Here is a 17,623-nt window from a genome sequence, read left to right on the forward strand (position 1 = left end):
TCCACTGACCAAGATACAGAGTTTAAATGTGTGTGAAGTCAGAAAATGTGCTTCTATGCATGATCTCATACTCTTCATGAAATTCATACACTGGATAAGATGTAGAATTTAAACAAGGATGAAAAGGACAGTAACTTCAGAAGGCGCTGTATGTTTAGATAATAAGACACAAATTCCACAAATGTCCAACTAAAAGCTATAAAAATAGCATTTTGTGATTTTCAAAGCTTATATTAAAAGGAATTTGTCTCCTAAGCTCTCTCAGGAAGCTGCACCTTTGATCCATTGTGTTGGTGTTGGCTACAGACAGAGACGCCATGGCGCTAACGGCCTCGGCCTCCTCCGAGTCGCCTCGCTTGGCCTCCAGCAGAGAGAGTCCCAGCCGCGATGAGTAACGATGCACCGAGCGCCAGTACTTGCCTGAGATGGAAGGGAAGGACAGGACAAAATAAGAAAAAGCGGGGAACGTGTCCCACGCATGTCCACTCTGGTGAAAGTCAATGTCCACATTGACTTTCACCAATGTGAAAACCAAAGAATAGTGCAGTTCTAGCAAATATACAGTCATAACACGGTTAAAAATATGAAAACTTTCCCACTCTATAACCTGAACCTTCAAAGTCCTACAAACCACTTCCATATCTGCACTTTCTAATTCTCCACTCAGAGTGAGAACTCTGTCCATCAGCAGCAGAGAATCTTGTGTGTAATCCTCCGTGTTTTGTAGCTAGAGAACATCTGTGTGTTTCCCGTGGCGGCGCTGTGTGTGTGTATGTGTTTACATGACCGAGGCCGAACTCACTGTGAGTCTCTATGACTTTCTCCAGAGAGCGCACTGCGTTGGGGTTGGGCCTCTGCTCCAGGACGGCCTTTGGAAGTGGATCTAGCTGCACGTGACAAAAACACACACAACATGAAAACAGAGCATGGAAACATGAGGATGGAGCGAGTTTCCACCAGGGGTCAGTCTGGACAGGAAAAGCACAAGGGAAAACCAGGCTTCGTCCATTCCCAGCAAATTCCCGCTGTTCTGTTTACTCCTGAAATGCTGCTCCAGAAATAAATCAACACTGCACGTTCAGTAAAATATGAGTATTAGCTTTCCAGCTAGGAAGAAATATTTTTTAACGCATTCAGAATAGCGCAAAGTGGTCGAATTTTTCTATACAGGATTTGATTTTAGTTGATAGTTTTTCTCACTTTCTTTTCTAAAAATAGAAATTAGAAATGACAGAAAGTGTTTTTTGAGACAGAGTGTTAGTGCCAGGCTGTGTTTAGTTATGTCATAGTTTTATTAGAATAAAGACTCAATTTTACTAGTACCTCTTAAAATTATAAGAAAGTTGCTTTGATTTGAAAAAACCTAGAATTGTTCATTTTTTGTAGTAGTTTGACCCTTATGTTTCGTCATAGAGTCGACCTAAATTCAAAGTCCAAATAAATAGGAGCAATAAAATAAGACGGCGTCTCTGGAGAGCATTGGAGAAAAAAACAGATCCAGATTTTCCATAAATCAACTATTCAAAAACCAAGAATAATCAAAAATCAATAAAACTGATCTAATGTCCAGCCCCAGTTCAGAATCAAAACTAGATGCTAAATTTAGGAACTTCTTACCTCTTGTCCAAGCAGGGCGGCCACGCAGGCCTCAGAGGCATCACAGATCGCAGTGAGGTCGTGACCTCCCTCCAGCGCCAGGACCACCCGGCCTCCAGCGAGGGTCATCAGCTGTCTGGTCAGATACCCAAAACCTGAGCGGCAGAACCTTTAGTCAAATATGCGCATATTGAGGGTTTCTGCAGGTTCATTAACTTAAGTTAAGACTTTTTAAGAACATAATGAATGGAATTTAAGACCTGCATCTCCATCGAAATGTAGAGACTTTGTCCATCCAACTGGCAATAAAATTATGCTTACCATGACAGACAAAAAAAAAGCCAGCTAGCTGTGTATGTTAGCAGTGAGTTAGCGTTAGCTTCAATCGTCTCGAGTCAGAAAAATACTACATAGAATAGTTCTGTCAAGACATTCTGACATTTAAGGCCAACTTACCTTTTTTAAAATATACTTTAGACATTTTTAAACTTTATATTTACATACATTATTTTAAGACTCCTTAAGGGTTTGCACACACCCTGATATTTATCAGTCACATGCCAAAAAAAAAAAAAAAAAGAAAAATTGGATGCCGCTGCACATTATCCTACTGGTGGGTGCAGCTGGTGTTTGAGATAAAAAAAAGGATTCAAACAATCTTTTGCTCACATTTGGAGGTCAGGGTGTAGCCGCCCAGCGGTGGGGGGTGTCCCTCCACGGCGTCGAAGCCAGAGGAGACCAGCACGATGTCTGGAGCGAACTCGTCGGCTATTGGCATCACCACAGACCTGGGAGAAGGGCGGGGTTGCGGGGGGATTATCAAGCTGCACAGCTCACACTTCAAGGTCAATAATCGAAACAGAAGCAGTGAAGAGGTATTGATTGAGTAAGTTTCAGTTTGAGAAAATTTTGCTTCAAACATCCTGGAACACAGTTTAATGATAACAAAAAGAACCCAAAGCATAAAAATGAGTCAGATCTTCCTAAATGTTACCTGAAGGCAGTCAGGTACTCTGAGTCTCCCATGGGGGGGTCCAGGCCTCCGGTGAAGGCCACGTTGACGTTAAACCCCACCCCTGGACCGCTCCCCACCTGAACAGAGGAACCAAACAAAAAACGGTGACAACCTCCATTATTTTAACATCTGATAACCACCAAAAGAATGTATTTTTTCTTACGTATTAAAATAATAACTTCCATTTTACTGTCAGTCCTACACTTTATATTTTATATTCATATTTATATTCATATTTTATACTGTATTTTATTTTATTCTGGAGTAACCTCAAAACACTGGAACCTCAAAATATTGTCCTGAGCCGTATGCAACGAAATTTCGTTCTGTATACAGCCTGTGCATGCAAAACGACAATAAAGTCAGTCTAAGTCTAAGTCTAAGTCTAAATAAATTAATCATAAGTAATAAAATGGACAAGTTTTGTCTGCACTGCACTGACTAATTAAGAAATGGTTCAGAATAAAATGTTTAAGAAAAGATTTAGTGGGATAATGATTCAAAACATTTGCCCAAATGTTCTGCAATTATCTAAAATATCAAACTGAGAAAACAGGAGAATCTTCTAGTGATAAAATTTTAAATTATTAATAGTTTAAAAAGATTTTCAGTCACTAGAAGAGGTTGAAAAACTCACCTCATCGGGTGCTCCACTTCCTGGAAAAAAGTTGCCGTCGTCGTAGCGATGGATAGACATGTAGAGGACATTAGGGTCGTCGTAGAAGGCCTGCTGGGTGCCATTGCCATGGTGAACATCCTGACGTTAGAGAGATAAAGTGAGCTTGTTCAGTACCAAACTAGGACCAGGTTAAAACAAAAATATGCGGTTGCTAAGGAGACGAACCCAGTCCACGATGAGGATCTTACTGACGCTGAGTCTCTGCTGCAGCAGTTTGGCCGCGATGGCCACCGAGTTGAAGTAGCAGAAGCCCCTGAAACGGCAGCAGAGGCAGCAACCGTCACAAATCCACATGCAAACGCACTTCAGTGCTACATTGTCAGGTTTACATGGCAACGTTTCGCCTTTTACACTTTACGTGCAAATAAACCCAGCGGTTAGTGTCGCTGTTCTCCCTGCTGCTGTTTGTGTCTGCGATAAATGAGCGCCTCTGGGAGGTGCGTGTGGTGACGGATGTGGCCTTACATGGGGGTGCTTTCCTCGGCGTGGTGTCCAGGAGGGCGGACCACCGCAAAACCGTTCTGGGAAGAAAGACGAAGGTTTGTTAAAAACAGCAGAACTGATTGACGCAAATAGATAAAAACCTGCTGCAGATGAATTCACATCCCTCATTCAGTCAAGCTCCAGCCACAACATTCTGGATTTTTTATAGGCTTTTATGTGCTGGATCAAAGTTTTTGGAAAGTTTTTCATGATATATGTACTGTATATATGTATTAAAATAACACTTTTTGAGGAACACGGAAAACGCTCAGTGTGTCGGAAGAATTAACTGGATCCCTGTAGTGAAACATGGTGGTGGCAGTCTCATGCTGAGGGGGATGCCTTTTGTATTTCTGTTGATGGAAAGTAACAACCTATTTAATCCATCTTTTCCCAAATTCACCTCTCTTTTTTTTAGGGGGAATTCCATTTTTTTTCTTTTCTATCCTATTCATTATCCCCCCCATTCCCCAAAAATCAGGTAATTATGGCATGAATGAAAAAATTTAATTCAACAAATCAATAACTAGAGGTAAGCATTTCTTGTTATTCTGAATCACAAATGAAACAACAGAACATTAGTGCTTCTGAATCTGAATTTATTGAAAATCATGCTGTGGGCCGGGTAAGAACCGTTTACCTTTAGCTCTCCGGTTGCCACCTTGAAGACCAGCTCCACGACGGAGCCGACGGCGAGCCGAGCCGCGCTGGACGAGTGGACCTCGTTCCAGATGGTGTCGCTGTCCACCTGAAACACCAGCATGCACGTCAGACACGCCTGTGGGGAGGGGGAACTTACGGGAGACGAATTCGGTTGTGACTGACCCCCACTCCTCCGCACGGCAGCCGAACGAACATGGGCGTTATGGAACCTGTTGATCGGGGAGGAAATGTGGGATTAGCAGAAAACAGCAGCATTTTCTGGTTTTAATGAACAGAGTGAAACTCACAGTCGAGTTTCTGCCGGAGTGGGTTGGTTCCGTACAGCAGGACGTGGGCTTCAGAGTGGACCGTCTGCAGCTCCTCCAGAGCGGCCTTCCTCCCACGGATACACTAAGCAAACACACACGGTCAGACGGAGAGGCGATCGCGGTCCGACCGTCTACTGGAGTCGGGTTCCAGGCTCACCTCGCACTGAGCTCGGAGTCCGGTCTCCTGCAGCCGGGACCAGATGCTCTGGATGCGCCCGGCGTGCTCCGGGTGGCTGTTGGTGTTTCCACACATGCACTGGTGCTTCTGCATCAGGGAGTCATACACCAGGCCTGAGGAGACGCAAAGCTCTGCAGTCTGAATGTCAAGCACTTTCAAAGACTTTCCAAATCAACTTGAAATTGAGGCATTTTCCAGAAATTCAAGGATTTGGTCAGATGTGCTGACCTGTGGTGAAGCGAGGCTTGACGGGAGGATCCTGCGTGGGGACGCTGATGGGGAAGGACGACGCCGAGGCCGGAGACGACTGCGCCCTGGACAGGGGTCTGTGTCCAGGGAAGGACATGGACATGCCGGCAGCCTCCATGGACGCCTGGTAGTTCCTCAGCTGGTGGATCCGCTGCTGCTCCAACAGCAGAGCCTGCTGCTCACCCGGCAACGCAGAAGACAAGCAGATGTTAACAAGTTTTAATGTACTTGCGCACCCGATTTATCTAAACAAGTTTAACTTCTTAATGTTAATCACACCAACTATTTTGACCTAAACGCCTCTCTCCCACGGACTGTTACCTAGTTCACAGCAGAGTTACGCTGTCTTGTACTGCGGACGGCAATGAACAGTCACAAATGTGAGTGAAAAGATGAGTGAGGTTTTCAGACTGGGTTGCTTAGCGGCAAATTTCACTTTAAAAACACACCAAATTCGAATCCAGTTCTCGGTTCCTTTGCTGCATGTCTTTCCTCCCTTCTCTCTGCCCACTTCCTGTTAGATTACTGCTAAATAAAGTCCACTAGAACCAGAAACGTCTTAAAAAATACCTCAATGGACGCTTGGATAAAATCGAGGTCATATGCAGCCTACTTATTGCAATAATAAATTATCATTCTTTTGAAGCACAACCTGCTTATACTTAAAATGTCTGAAATATGTTTGAAACAAACTTTTATTTTTAATCATTCTGAATATGAAAACTTACAAGACAGAGATGCTTAGTTTGAGACAATAAACGATTTTCTTAAACATTTCACATTTCAAGCTTACAAAGTTCACCGTAGTGATGAGAAGTGTGAATAATCTGATCAATTTTTTAAAATAATTTTACCGTACTACTGTAATTACAACAAACCGCCAACAGATGGCGGCCAAAACAAATGATTTATCTCTGATGTTTTGTCGCGTGGAGGATCCAAAGCGATATTTTGGATGTAAATTCATGCTGTACCTGTCTGAAGAGCAGCTCCTGCTCCCGCTCGCGGTGCTGCTGCAGTGCCTCCTCCTGCAGCTCTTGCAGCTCTTGCAGCTCCTGTGGGTCCGGCGGCTCCTGCTTGATGGTGACCCCCGGTGGCAAGGCCCCGGCGTCCTGGTGCTCCCTCAGCTCCTCCTCCGTCTCCTCCGGGTGGCTCTGGTGCTGCCGCCCCACGGGCGACTCGCCCGGCTTCCCCATCATCTATGGAAAACATAAAACAACAATAAAAAAAAAATCGGTTTCATAATCCAACAAATCCCATCCAGCATGAATCGAATTGATGAATCGTTTCCTTTATCTGAAGCATTCTGCGTTTAACGAGCTTAATTTGGATTACGCAGTCAGCTCCTCTGAAGCCTCTCTGTTTCTAATTGGATGTGAGTGGCCTTGCTGACAGGACACCGAGGCGACATGTCTCGCTGATGAGAGGCATTCCACACTCGGAGTCGCGCCGCTCGTCATCGACTCATCCCGCTCCCCACTCCACCCGCCCGCTGATTCATTTTCCACCGACACGGACCACTCAAAGCCCCGATGGCTCTCGCCCAGCCAGGACGTGGGGTGTTAATGATATGGACCCTTGCGAGAAAGACAAAGTGGGAAGTTTCAAGCTAGGCCTGCAGGTGTGTGTGTGTGTTCCCAGAGCTACAAAGCCCTCGGGTTCCAGGGTTTCATGCCAAGGGGACAGCATTGACGTCAGAGCATTCATTCGTCCTCTGGGCTTCTGCCTGAGTCTCCTTTGCGTCCAAACAGACATCGACGTGTCCCCGACGAGAACCCTTTGTTCCACTTACTCAGAACCGGTTCAAACCCAGGTCCAGTCCCCGATCGGAACAACCGCTGCCAGCTGTAGATGTTTTCTTCAGTTTCCTGTCTTTCAAATCTGTGTAAATCTATCTTTTTTTGACCATAGAGTTAGTATAGAATTCCTTAACGATGTTTCAACACTCCTTGACGACAGGCTTTTCTGCTTTTTTCTTTACAAATAAAAATTTGAAAAATGCAAACAATTACCCGCTGATGCTATTTATGAAGGGACGTCTAGAGCAGGGCTGTCGAACGCGCTTTCATTTCGGGCCAAATTAAGATCCTAAATGTTCTTAAAGGGCCAGGTGTCCCTTTAAGGAACTTTCCGACTTGTTGACATGTGAACATTTTTGCTCAGGCGTTACGGGTATTCCCAGTTTTCTCTTTCCATAAGCATCCGCTTCGCTCTGTTTCTACATGGGTAATGCATGCCTGCTGTTCTTCACAGACCCCGTTATGAACTGTGATCACAGATCAGAAGAAATATTTCTCCAGACGGAAACGGTGCTCTGTGATGTTCAACGAGGAATGGCTTCAGTCTGGGCGTGCGACCAAAGCAGAGTTATGGAAGGATGATTTTTTATTATTATTATTTAAGTTTCTTGTAAATCTACTATGCAACAAAGGTATGTTTGGCAACAGAAGTTGATACTTGATATCCTGGATGTGTTTGCTTCTTATAGGTCAAAACAACAATAAAAACAGCAAAAAAAAAAAAAAAAAGAATTAAAATACATCTGGTTTCAACTAAATAAAGAGATGTTAAAATAACTAGATTGATGCATATTTCATCTGGACTAAATGAAGGCAAATCCATATTTTCCTTAACAACAGAGAAATGTTGAGGTACAAATAATCGGTGTACTGGCGGCTTTTCCAGAGGTGCTTGTGTGGAAAGCCGCTGCTGGAGAGCCGGGAAGCATCTGCGAGGGAAGGAGAAGGAGCGGGGGAGGCGGAGGAGAGGAAATCCCTCGTTTCATCCGCACACCTCTCCGGCTCTCCACCGGCGAATCCTCAGCTCCGATAGGTAAGAGCCGTCAGGAGCGACCGACTGCTCACTTCCTCCCTGCCCATATGAGGCGCGGGCTTCCGCTCCGTTGCCATGGCAGCCAACACTTAGCTCGCACCAACCACAGTCACAGAAACATGAATGCGAGCGTTTGCAGATATAAACTGACACACAAACACACACGGGTTTTGCTATACGTGTCGGCCCATACCTGCTTCCACCTACTCACAAACAGAAATACTACAGAGAAGGAGAAGAGGAGGACGCCGCATTGGCTGAGCTGCTGGCTGCTGCCTACGCAAAACTACAACACCCGGGCCCTCCGGAGCTGATAATTATCTGTTTATTTCGCCGCAGTGTCACGTCCAGGGGCTGCCACCGGACTCGCTTCCACCCATTCACTGAATATTTCAAACCCCGCTTTGAGGTCTTTTTTTTTTAATACGTTCAAGATCGGCAGACGACAGCGGAGGGCCGATGAGGGGGGGAGGAGTGGTACCTTGTTGAGGTGGAGCTGCTGCTGCTGGAACTGCTGCTTGTGCTTCTCCAGGAACTGCTGGTGCTGCTGCTGCACCACCAGCTGCTGCAGGGCCAGGGCCTGAGCGTGGGCCTGGGCGGCGCTCCCCTGGGGCAGCGGCGCCGACTGGGTCCGCCCCAGGGGCCGGTGCTGCCGCTGCAGCTTGGCCATGGAGGCCGATGACATGGACATGCCGCTTACGCCTGGGGACGGATACATACACACACACAAACACGGTGGGGCTTAGGGATTAGATGAACGGCATAATCTGATCTGAACTTCCTGGTGAGAAATGTTAAACTAGTAACACTGACAGACTTTTATTGACGAAAAACGGATCGGATCTGTTCAGGAAAACAGTTTGGACGACAAAATCTGGGATTATGTCAGGATTCGTGAAGGGAAAAGTTAAATGTTTATACAGACTCGACTTCTGTTTGTAGTTTAAATATATAAAATACTTAAGGTAGGATGGAAGGAAGGAGGGAAAGAAAGATGAGAGCAACAACAATGAAGACGAGTAGGAAGGAGGGAAGAAGGAAAGAGAATATAGAAATAATGATGGAAGGAAAGAACAAAAAGGAAGGAAAAAAGAAAGGAAGGACAACATTTTGGCTCTGGAAAATGGGTTAAAGTCTGTTTTTAGTTTTTCTAGATGAGGAAAATGCTTACATTACATTTTACTGTAACAGATGTGGAAAATGGTTTCCGGCTTTCCTGAGAGATAAATATTCAAATCAACCTGAACGCATCATTCTGTGGAGAAACACAATCATGGCAGCATCATGCTGTGGGGATTAGAGTTGACACATAAAACCAGAGACTGATTAATCATTTCATTTCGAGGTATCAGAGTAAACGTGTCTGAACCCCCGTACTCTTTGGTTCTCCTTGCACTGATTCCATCAACATAGATGATCTGCCGCCGCCGAACCGGAGGCGAGTGAGCAGATGCACGCGTGAACCCGAACCAGCACAGCCATCTGTGCCGCCATACTGCAGCGGCTCCTCCATCGCGATCATCCGAGCCCAACGCCATCTCTGGGCGCGGGGGGGGGAAGCTCTAAACCTTAATGGGGGCCGCTAAATGATGCGAGAAGTTTGACTACTGTGCAGATTTGTCCACCGCTGCATCACCAGGACGCAGAAACCCCGCCAACGCGCAGCTGCCGGAGACGGGAGGAAAACAAGAAACGACGACGGTTTTCTGTCCTCCAATCTGTAATTTCTCACATCAGTGGTCTTCAACGTTTTTTGTTTTTTCTTTTTGCTTTTTTGTTAAAGAGCAGAAAACAGTCCTGTGTGCGTCTGTGTGTGCGTCACAGCTCTTTCAACACTAATGCCTGCCTGAAAATAGAAGCCATGTTTTTTTTGTCTGTGAATGAGCTGATGGGAAAGGGCACACAATGCTCCCATGTCACACTCTCATAGCATACGCTGACATATGAAAGGAACTCATTAGTTTGAGCAAATGAATGGACGTCTGTCAGCGAGAGAGGGTTACATCCCCTCTGAGTGCAAGAACGCCTCACTTTTTATTTTTAATTTTTTTTTTAATGGCTTGCTGCTTTCCTTCATGTTTTATTCAGTTAATGGCAATTTTTCCAGACTTAAATTGAGACATTTTCTCTAAATTCAAACATCCGGGATATTTGAATGCACACATTTACCAACAAGCCATGAAACAAGATGATGTTGCAGCTGACTTCCTGTTCTGCAGTGTACTCGTTTCATGAAGAAATCAAATTGTGACTTTGAACACCAAAAACACAGAATGTAGTTTAGATAGAAACACATGTAAAAAGCACCTAAATTTTGATTTAAACCAGGTTTCCTGCATATTTCCAGACATTTTCGTTCATCTTACATAATACATAATAAGGAAGTTCACAATGGACTTGTGACAAATATTATTAGGGTGATTTGAAGGATGACAGACTTGAAGGATGCAAGGAAGGAAGAGGACGGATGGAACAAGACAAGGATGAACAGGGAAGAAAATTGGGAAAAAAAGGGGCGAGGACACAAGGAAGTCAGAACAGAGGTAAGGAAAGACTGAGCAAGGAAGTACAGAAGGAAGGCAGGAATAAAGAGGACACAAAAAGATGGACAGACACAACAAAGGAAGAAACGAAGGACTAAGGACAAATGTTCTTCCTCACAAGGACAAAGTGAGCAAGAACAAAAGGAAGTAGGAAAGAAAGAACACTAAAAAACAAGGACAGAGATAGGGTAAGATGGAATAAATGACAGAAGGAAGAAAGGAAACATGAATGAAAGGGTGGAAGGAGAAGTAAGAAACTAAGTAAGGAAGGACAAAATTAAAAAATGAAAGAAAAGGAAAAAGGATACAAGGAAAGTAAGAGAGCAAGGGTAGAGATAGAGAAAGCTGATTGGATACAATTAAGGAAGAAAGACAGAAAGGAACAGAAGGAACGAACCAACTTTTAAACAACAGGAGAGAGAATAAAGTCTGGAAATCCAAATATTTTTCCAAGTCCAGAGCTGGAAAGTTGTAAAATCAGATTCCAGAAAGCCTGCTTTAATGTGTTTCCCAAGTCTGGAAGACCTGGAAAACGTTCCATGTTTTCCAGACTTTTTGACTCGGCCTCACCTGTCACCAGCGGGCTCTGAGCGGGACTCTGCTCCATCAGAACCATGTGCTGCAGCAGGGGGCTGTGAGCGCCGTGGCCGCCGGACCCGCTATCTGCAAGGTAGGGGCTCAAATGGCCACCAGACAGAAAGGGGGGGCTGAGGGAGAGGGCTGGTTGCAGGCCTGCATCCTGAGCGGAAGTCACCTGGAGGAGAGGGGGAGAAAAAAAAAACAGATGCTAAACTGCAAAATAAACACATTCATGGATGCAGAGTCAGATGGCTGGCTGATTTCCTCCTTACGTTGGAGGCGGCGGTGGCGGTGGCAGTGGCCGGCAGCCCCAGGGTGATGTTGGGGAGGGATGGCGAGGTGTAGAGAGACAGCTGGTTGATGGAGCCCTGATCGCCGCCGCCGCACAGCCGCTGGGCCAGAGACGCCTGGAAAACACATTTACCCAATCTGCATCATGGATATGGAGAAACATCCGGCGCACAACGGAAAACAGACACCATGATTCTGAATTACTACAAGGTCATTTTATTGATTAGCTGAAGCTTCCTTGGTGGCAGCCATCTTCTTTGACAAGCGTGTTTTACACCATCAGTTTGTATGCACCTGGAATTCAGGTCGACTCTACGACAGAATGTTAGAGCCAGGCTAAAAATATTTTTCTACTCCAAAATTAAAGTCGTACAATAGAGTTCAAATTATGCGAAAATATCACCAGAATATTCTTATAGTGTTGCAAAAACTCAGTCAAACAAGAATAAAGTCATAATGTTGGGAGAATAAATCAGTGATTTTAAAAATAAAAAAAACTTTGAAAATCTTGTAAAGTTATACTTTGGCATCAGTTTTACAAATAAGGAAATTATATTTTAATACTCTTAAAGGTTTATCATGTAACTTTACGAAATACATATATTTTTTTTACATATTTTACAAAGCTGTCACAATGTCGTGACAGTTTGATATGAAACAGATAATCTGTGAAAAGATCGATCTCCTCCACCTGCTCTCTACTATCGCCATCTGACGAACTGCACCGCTTCCAACCAAAAACAACCAATCAGAGCCAGGAGGAGGGTCATGGAGCTGTCAATTATCGTTGTGTACTTGCTGCTAAATGTGCTAATGGCGGAGAAGCAACATACCGTTGCAGGAAAACTGTTTATCTGCTGTCAGCGATGGCCATGCTAACAAACCTGAGTATTTATAAGCAAGACAGAAATGGGCATGAACATAAAGAGGAGTGATTGACAGCGCTAAGACCCGCCTCTTGGCTCTGATTGGATGTTTCTAGTAAGTACTGGGAGAAGGCAGACAAGCTTGATTTTTTACAGATTATTTGTCTCAAATCAGACAGACAAATCATCTCAAATTGAAACATATCATAGTTTCAACAAATATGTTAAAATATATTTATTATTAAAGTACAATACTGGAACTTTAACTCTTAATTTTAAGATGTTCTTCTTATTGTGCTAATTTTACAGCTTTATTCTCGTACTTGAACAAAAATTGTCCTGGCCTGGTCCTGATACTCCGTCGTACAACTCACAGAAGAGGGATGATTGAAATAAAAGCCACTTTTAACAATATTTTCAGTCATTTCTCATTTCTATTTTTTTTCTCCTTTTTTGTAGAAGAAGAAGAAATAAAAATCGACTATTGTCAGATCCAGTATGGAAAAAAAAATTAAAAATCAATTTTTTTTCTTCTTGTTTTATACACTGCAAATAAAGACAATGGGTGTGATGTACCTCCATGTTGTTGGAGATGGACACAGTGATGCCGTTCTCGTTGGGGATGTTGTTGGAGCTGTTGTTCGGGGAGCTGGGGCCGGAGCCGGGGGCGCTGCTGCATGCCGAGTCTGAGACAGGAGGAGGAAAAAAAGAAGAAGAATCAGCAGGAGTTTGGAAAAAAAAAAAAAACGGTTTGAGACAGCAGGATCCTCGCCACCACCTCCTCCTCCTCCGCCTCTCACCCGCCATGTCGAGGGAGCGCTTCTTGGCCGTAGTGATGGGACTGTCTCTGCGGCGGAGCAGCGGGCTGCTGCGGCGCTCGCTCACTTTCTGCTTCAGCCGGGAGCGCAGCTTCAGGTTGGGCTCCGAGGCTGCAGGGACAAGGAGGGACCAACATCTGTCACGTAGCGTTTTTAACACAAAATAATCTGCTGGTTTCATTTAGAAAAACCCAAAATGATGTATTTTCCCCCTTAATGTGCATGACTGGAGTCAGAGTAGAAAGAAAGTACACCTTCTTTCAATTCCGGAACATAATAAAAATCAGCAATTGATTAATTAATTATTTTTTAATCAGATTATGATCATTTTAAGAGAGAAAAACTAAACTACACCATAAAAACACCTGTCTTGTAATTTCTACACTTGAGGTTAGATTAAAATAATCCCAGAACTCAGTGAAGACCGGTTAAATGCATTTGTCTCAACTGCAACTGAAAACGAGAATGGAAAACTGGGCGAGAACAAATGAATCCAAACTTTTCATGCCTCAACAGAGCTTCGAACAAAGCACTAAGCTTGAGAAAAGGTCGCATTTTTACACAACAATCTCACAATCTTCCAGTTTGGGCTCCACACACGTTTCTGTTATGGAGCACCTTCCACAAAGCTGCCCTGTTATTAAAACCTCTTTGCAAGACAAACTGTTACACGCCGCGTTCATTTAGCCTACAACTCATCCCTCCCAATTAGATGCTTCTGAACAAGCCAAATTCATATTTTCCCAAAGATGAGCTAAAAAGCAATTAGCTCCAATTTGGAAGCCGTGTCTGACTTGCCTACATGGCATTTTAGTCTTTTGTCTAGCCTGTCACAGACTTGTGAATGGAGACAGGGAGAAGGGAACGGCATGTCACCTTGGCCAGGCCTCCGGCCACTAATGCTCTGTTTACTTTATCCAGACGCTCATCAGCTTGGAATCTTTTCATTATTCATTATCTAATTTTTGGATATCAAACCCAAAACTCACAGGATGGCAAGACTGGATCCATCTGCCACTGAGACCTCGCAGGAGCAGAAAACTCCGGGAAGCTTGGTGTTCTGTGCAGGGGAGATGTCCTTTGAAGCAAACACTTGCAGATTTGGTCCCGTTTCCAGTGTCAGGTAAAAATAAGTGTGATGAAAGGAGAGAAGTGTGAAATATGAAGTGCGAAGGGAGAGAAGGATGGAAAACTCTTTCCAGTTGGAGTCAAACCAATTAATGTAGACAGAAGTCTGCTTTGGAAGCCAATTTACTACGACTCTAGTAAAGGGTTGCAGATCACATCAATCAGACTTTTGAACATTTCAAGACGCAACATCTAAATTTCATCCAGAAAGACCCAATGAAGGGAACTTCATGCTGCCAGGCAACAGCGAAACCAACCGTGACGCCTTGCGGTTCACACTGATCTTTGAAATCAAGTGCAGGTTAGGGAATGTTTCTTTGTTTGTGACGTGGCATATGCTCTTCAATATGAAAAAGACAACAAACATACCACGATGGTGTTTATTGTCTGGGAATGTCTGCAGAAGGTCAGCTACTCAAACAACCTCTCCAACCAGAAGGATTAGCAAGGAAGAAATGAACTCTCTAAGAGCGCGTTCACACCAGGCCTGTTTAGTTCGCTTTAATCCAACCGTACTTCGTTTGTCTAGAAGGTTTGGTTTGTTTGGAGAGATGTGAATCCGCAATTCAAAAAAGCAAACTCTGGTTTGCCTAACCACCTAGGTCTGTGTTTGAATTCATATATGAATGCCAAGCAGTTTGAGGACCGTTTCAAAAGCAGGAAGTGAACTATAGCCCAGAGCATTCTGCAATAAAAACAAATGGCGTGTTTTCTTTAGCCAAAGACAGAAGCGAAATCTTACAATCACTAAAATCCCACACTATTCCCTTTTTATTTACATTTTCGTGAATAAGGAAGTGTGGCTCATGTCTTCTTCAGAGGTTTTTGTGTCGTTTCCTTCAGTGGTTCTTGGTGCAGCGCCACCACAGGAGAGGAGGTGAACAGGTTGTTTGATCTGGTGCAGTGAAAATGTAACAAATGTTATAATTTTGGTCTCCAATCGAACCACCCCAAGGCTCACTTTTGGGAAGTAGAAGTCAACAAGTCTTCCCAATTAGTTGCTAGTTGTAGTTTTTTCTGTAATATTATCACAAATATAAACATGTGGAGTTTGCTGAAATCTGCCAGGACACTAAACTGGAATCTTGCAGTTTGGTCAGATGAAGCTGAGATTGAGTTTTTCCCAGGCAGTTCAATGAATATACGGAGAAGCACTACAACCCAACTGTTACCTAGGGGGGAGGATGTGTGATGCTGTGGGCTGGCTTCTTCTCCAAGGACCGAACTCTTACATACCAAACTAGGTTCATCTATAAGTATAGATTGAAATTGTTCGTGGATAGTCAATGATGCCTTTCTGTTCAGTGATAATTAGGTCTAGAACTGCTTCATGTTAAAGCTTTGCTGGTTTGAACATACAAAGATAGGTTAAAGGCTTTCAGGGGAAAGATGTGCAACTAGATCCAAACCCTAGCACACACTTTAGCAGACGTAATTTCTCCCTGAATTTGATCCCAAAACTGCGTCCATTAGCATGCGAAAGGAAAAACAAAGCCCCGGGACTGACAGGAATAATAATTAGCACCCGGTGAAACAGAAGCGTTTGGTTTCTGTTTTCCGGCGGAGTGAAAACACATTTGAGAAAGAGAATGATCCGGTGTGACAGGAGCCCCAATGATCACAGCAAAGATGTACTCAAAGCCAAGTGGAATTGATCCAGAAAATGTCAATACTCGTGAAAAGAGGTTTTCTCCGTTATCTGAGAAGACTGGAGAGAAGACAACACAATGGGATGTTTATGAAAATGCAACTCCTGCCAAACAATGTGCTGCTTTTTGGAGACAGTAGCAATGTCAGTTTAATTAAAGCTTATAGTTAGACAGCCCTTGGTTAGTCTGAGCTATCTGCTTTGGACTAATAGACCGTTTTCTCCCCTCATTTCATCCTGCTACTCGCCATTTTTGCACTACTTGGAATTACAGCTTATAACTTTGTTTTTTTGCTTTAGATAGAAAGTATGGCAAGAACAGCAAATTTGGATGAAGCTACTGCTGCTATTAACAATGCATACTTTAAGTTTTTCTTTGAAAAGAAAGTACTGCTAACGTAAGTGATTCTGTTGATGGACTTACTGCTGACTAAACCGTGTATCCTCATTGTATTAGAAAGTACACCACGCTCTGTGCTTCTGTCTTTATCCGTCTGCATTTGAACTTATGGTGTTTATTTCACTCTTGATTTTAACTTAGCATAAAAAGTATGGTTGTTCTAGTGGTTGTTCTCATACTGTTGGGAGGAGTTCTCTACTGTCACCACGTGTTTGCTCAAAATCGGGGACTGCTTCAAAGTTAACAACTGAGTTGATTATCTTGTGAGTTACTTTACATTACTTTGAACTATTTGTTGTGAATGGCCCTTTGTAACTAAACTGAACTGAACCGTGTTTAGCTGAGGGATTATTTTAAAAAAATAATTATTTGAAATGTATAGTACCTTTAGGCGCAACAAAAATTTGCAAATACTTGAAACACCTCCTAAAAAAGGCTTATAACTGACTAATTTAATCATTCAAACTCCAAATATACCTTCATATGCATTAATACAGACGGTGGGAAGCATCTTAGCTAACATCTCCAGTGTTCCTTATCTCCACCACTCTTAAGGGAACAAACACCAGCCTATCCAGTAGCATTGCATCTAGTTTCCGAAGATGCATTTTATTTTGAATTTTTGACATGTGCGATTTGAAAGAATATCAGCTAAAAAACCAAATTTGCAAATACTGAACCGCAAATAGGTCCGCTATATGTTCACGATAATTCTCCTTAGAAGCGTGTAGCTACATCATATCACTCCACAGATGGCCTATTGTTGCCGTCCTGTCAAAATGGGCCGTAGAGCGTAGTCAGTAAGCTCCACGTTGTGCACAATCAGGGCGCAGCATTTTGCTTTGCATTTTTGCATTGTGCAGCCCCAGGCTCCCTATGTGCCATTGTATCCATGTGGAAGACGGGCTGCCCCAGTTCGGGGTAAAATCCACGCTTGCTCTGCCAGGAGCAGTACGTTTAGCTGTGCCTCTATCAAAGGGCGCTGTGAGTCTGAGGGCCTCACGCTTTTCCACCTCGTCTACGTCTCTCTGAGGCATCACTGTGTGTGAGGGCGCGGGCCACACAGGGCATTATTCATGTGATGCTCTCTCTCGTTCCTCGCTGTGTGATATGTAGGGGAGGTTAATGGGTTTGGGCCTCTATCTGGACGATGGAAGTTTTTAAGGAGCCCCCCTCTTGTCACGCAAACACTTTTCCCGTCCGAAGAAACTTTAGAAGCCGCGATATCGGCCATAAAGCATCCACAACCTCTCCTGTCCTGCAGACATGTTCTAGCGACGCGCCACTGGACGACGTTCCTTTTCTGTTTTTATTTTCGACCACCGCTGGAAGTCCTGGCTTCCAGGC

General features: G+C 43.9%; 1 protein-coding gene across 2 annotated transcripts in view; it reads right to left on the minus strand.

Annotated features, from left to right (window-relative positions):
- Positions 1-17,623, minus strand: part of LOC114140844 (histone deacetylase 4-like) — a 62,624-nt gene that overhangs the window by 2,533 nt on the left and 42,468 nt on the right. For both annotated transcript variants that reach the window (XM_028011104.1, XM_028011103.1), the window contains 19 exons: positions 13,083-13,211; positions 12,859-12,968; positions 11,398-11,532; positions 11,117-11,300; positions 8,485-8,705; positions 6,146-6,370; positions 5,151-5,346; positions 4,902-5,035; positions 4,724-4,826; positions 4,599-4,645; positions 4,414-4,521; positions 3,756-3,811; positions 3,456-3,543; positions 3,249-3,368; positions 2,591-2,688; positions 2,266-2,384; positions 1,618-1,751; positions 803-887; positions 276-420 (listed from right to left, as the gene is read on the minus strand). In XM_028011104.1, coding sequence (XP_027866905.1) covers positions 276-420; positions 803-887; positions 1,618-1,751; positions 2,266-2,384; positions 2,591-2,688; positions 3,249-3,368; positions 3,456-3,543; positions 3,756-3,811; positions 4,414-4,521; positions 4,599-4,645; positions 4,724-4,826; positions 4,902-5,035; positions 5,151-5,346; positions 6,146-6,370; positions 8,485-8,705; positions 11,117-11,300; positions 11,398-11,532; positions 12,859-12,968; positions 13,083-13,211 — 2,437 coding nt within the window. The remainder of the gene's footprint in view (positions 1-275; positions 421-802; positions 888-1,617; positions 1,752-2,265; positions 2,385-2,590; positions 2,689-3,248; positions 3,369-3,455; positions 3,544-3,755; positions 3,812-4,413; positions 4,522-4,598; positions 4,646-4,723; positions 4,827-4,901; positions 5,036-5,150; positions 5,347-6,145; positions 6,371-8,484; positions 8,706-11,116; positions 11,301-11,397; positions 11,533-12,858; positions 12,969-13,082; positions 13,212-17,623) is intronic.

The sequence above is a fragment of the Xiphophorus couchianus genome, chromosome 24, assembly GCF_001444195.1.
Source record: "Xiphophorus couchianus chromosome 24, X_couchianus-1.0, whole genome shotgun sequence".
Taxonomy (NCBI): domain Eukaryota; kingdom Metazoa; phylum Chordata; class Actinopteri; order Cyprinodontiformes; family Poeciliidae; genus Xiphophorus; species Xiphophorus couchianus.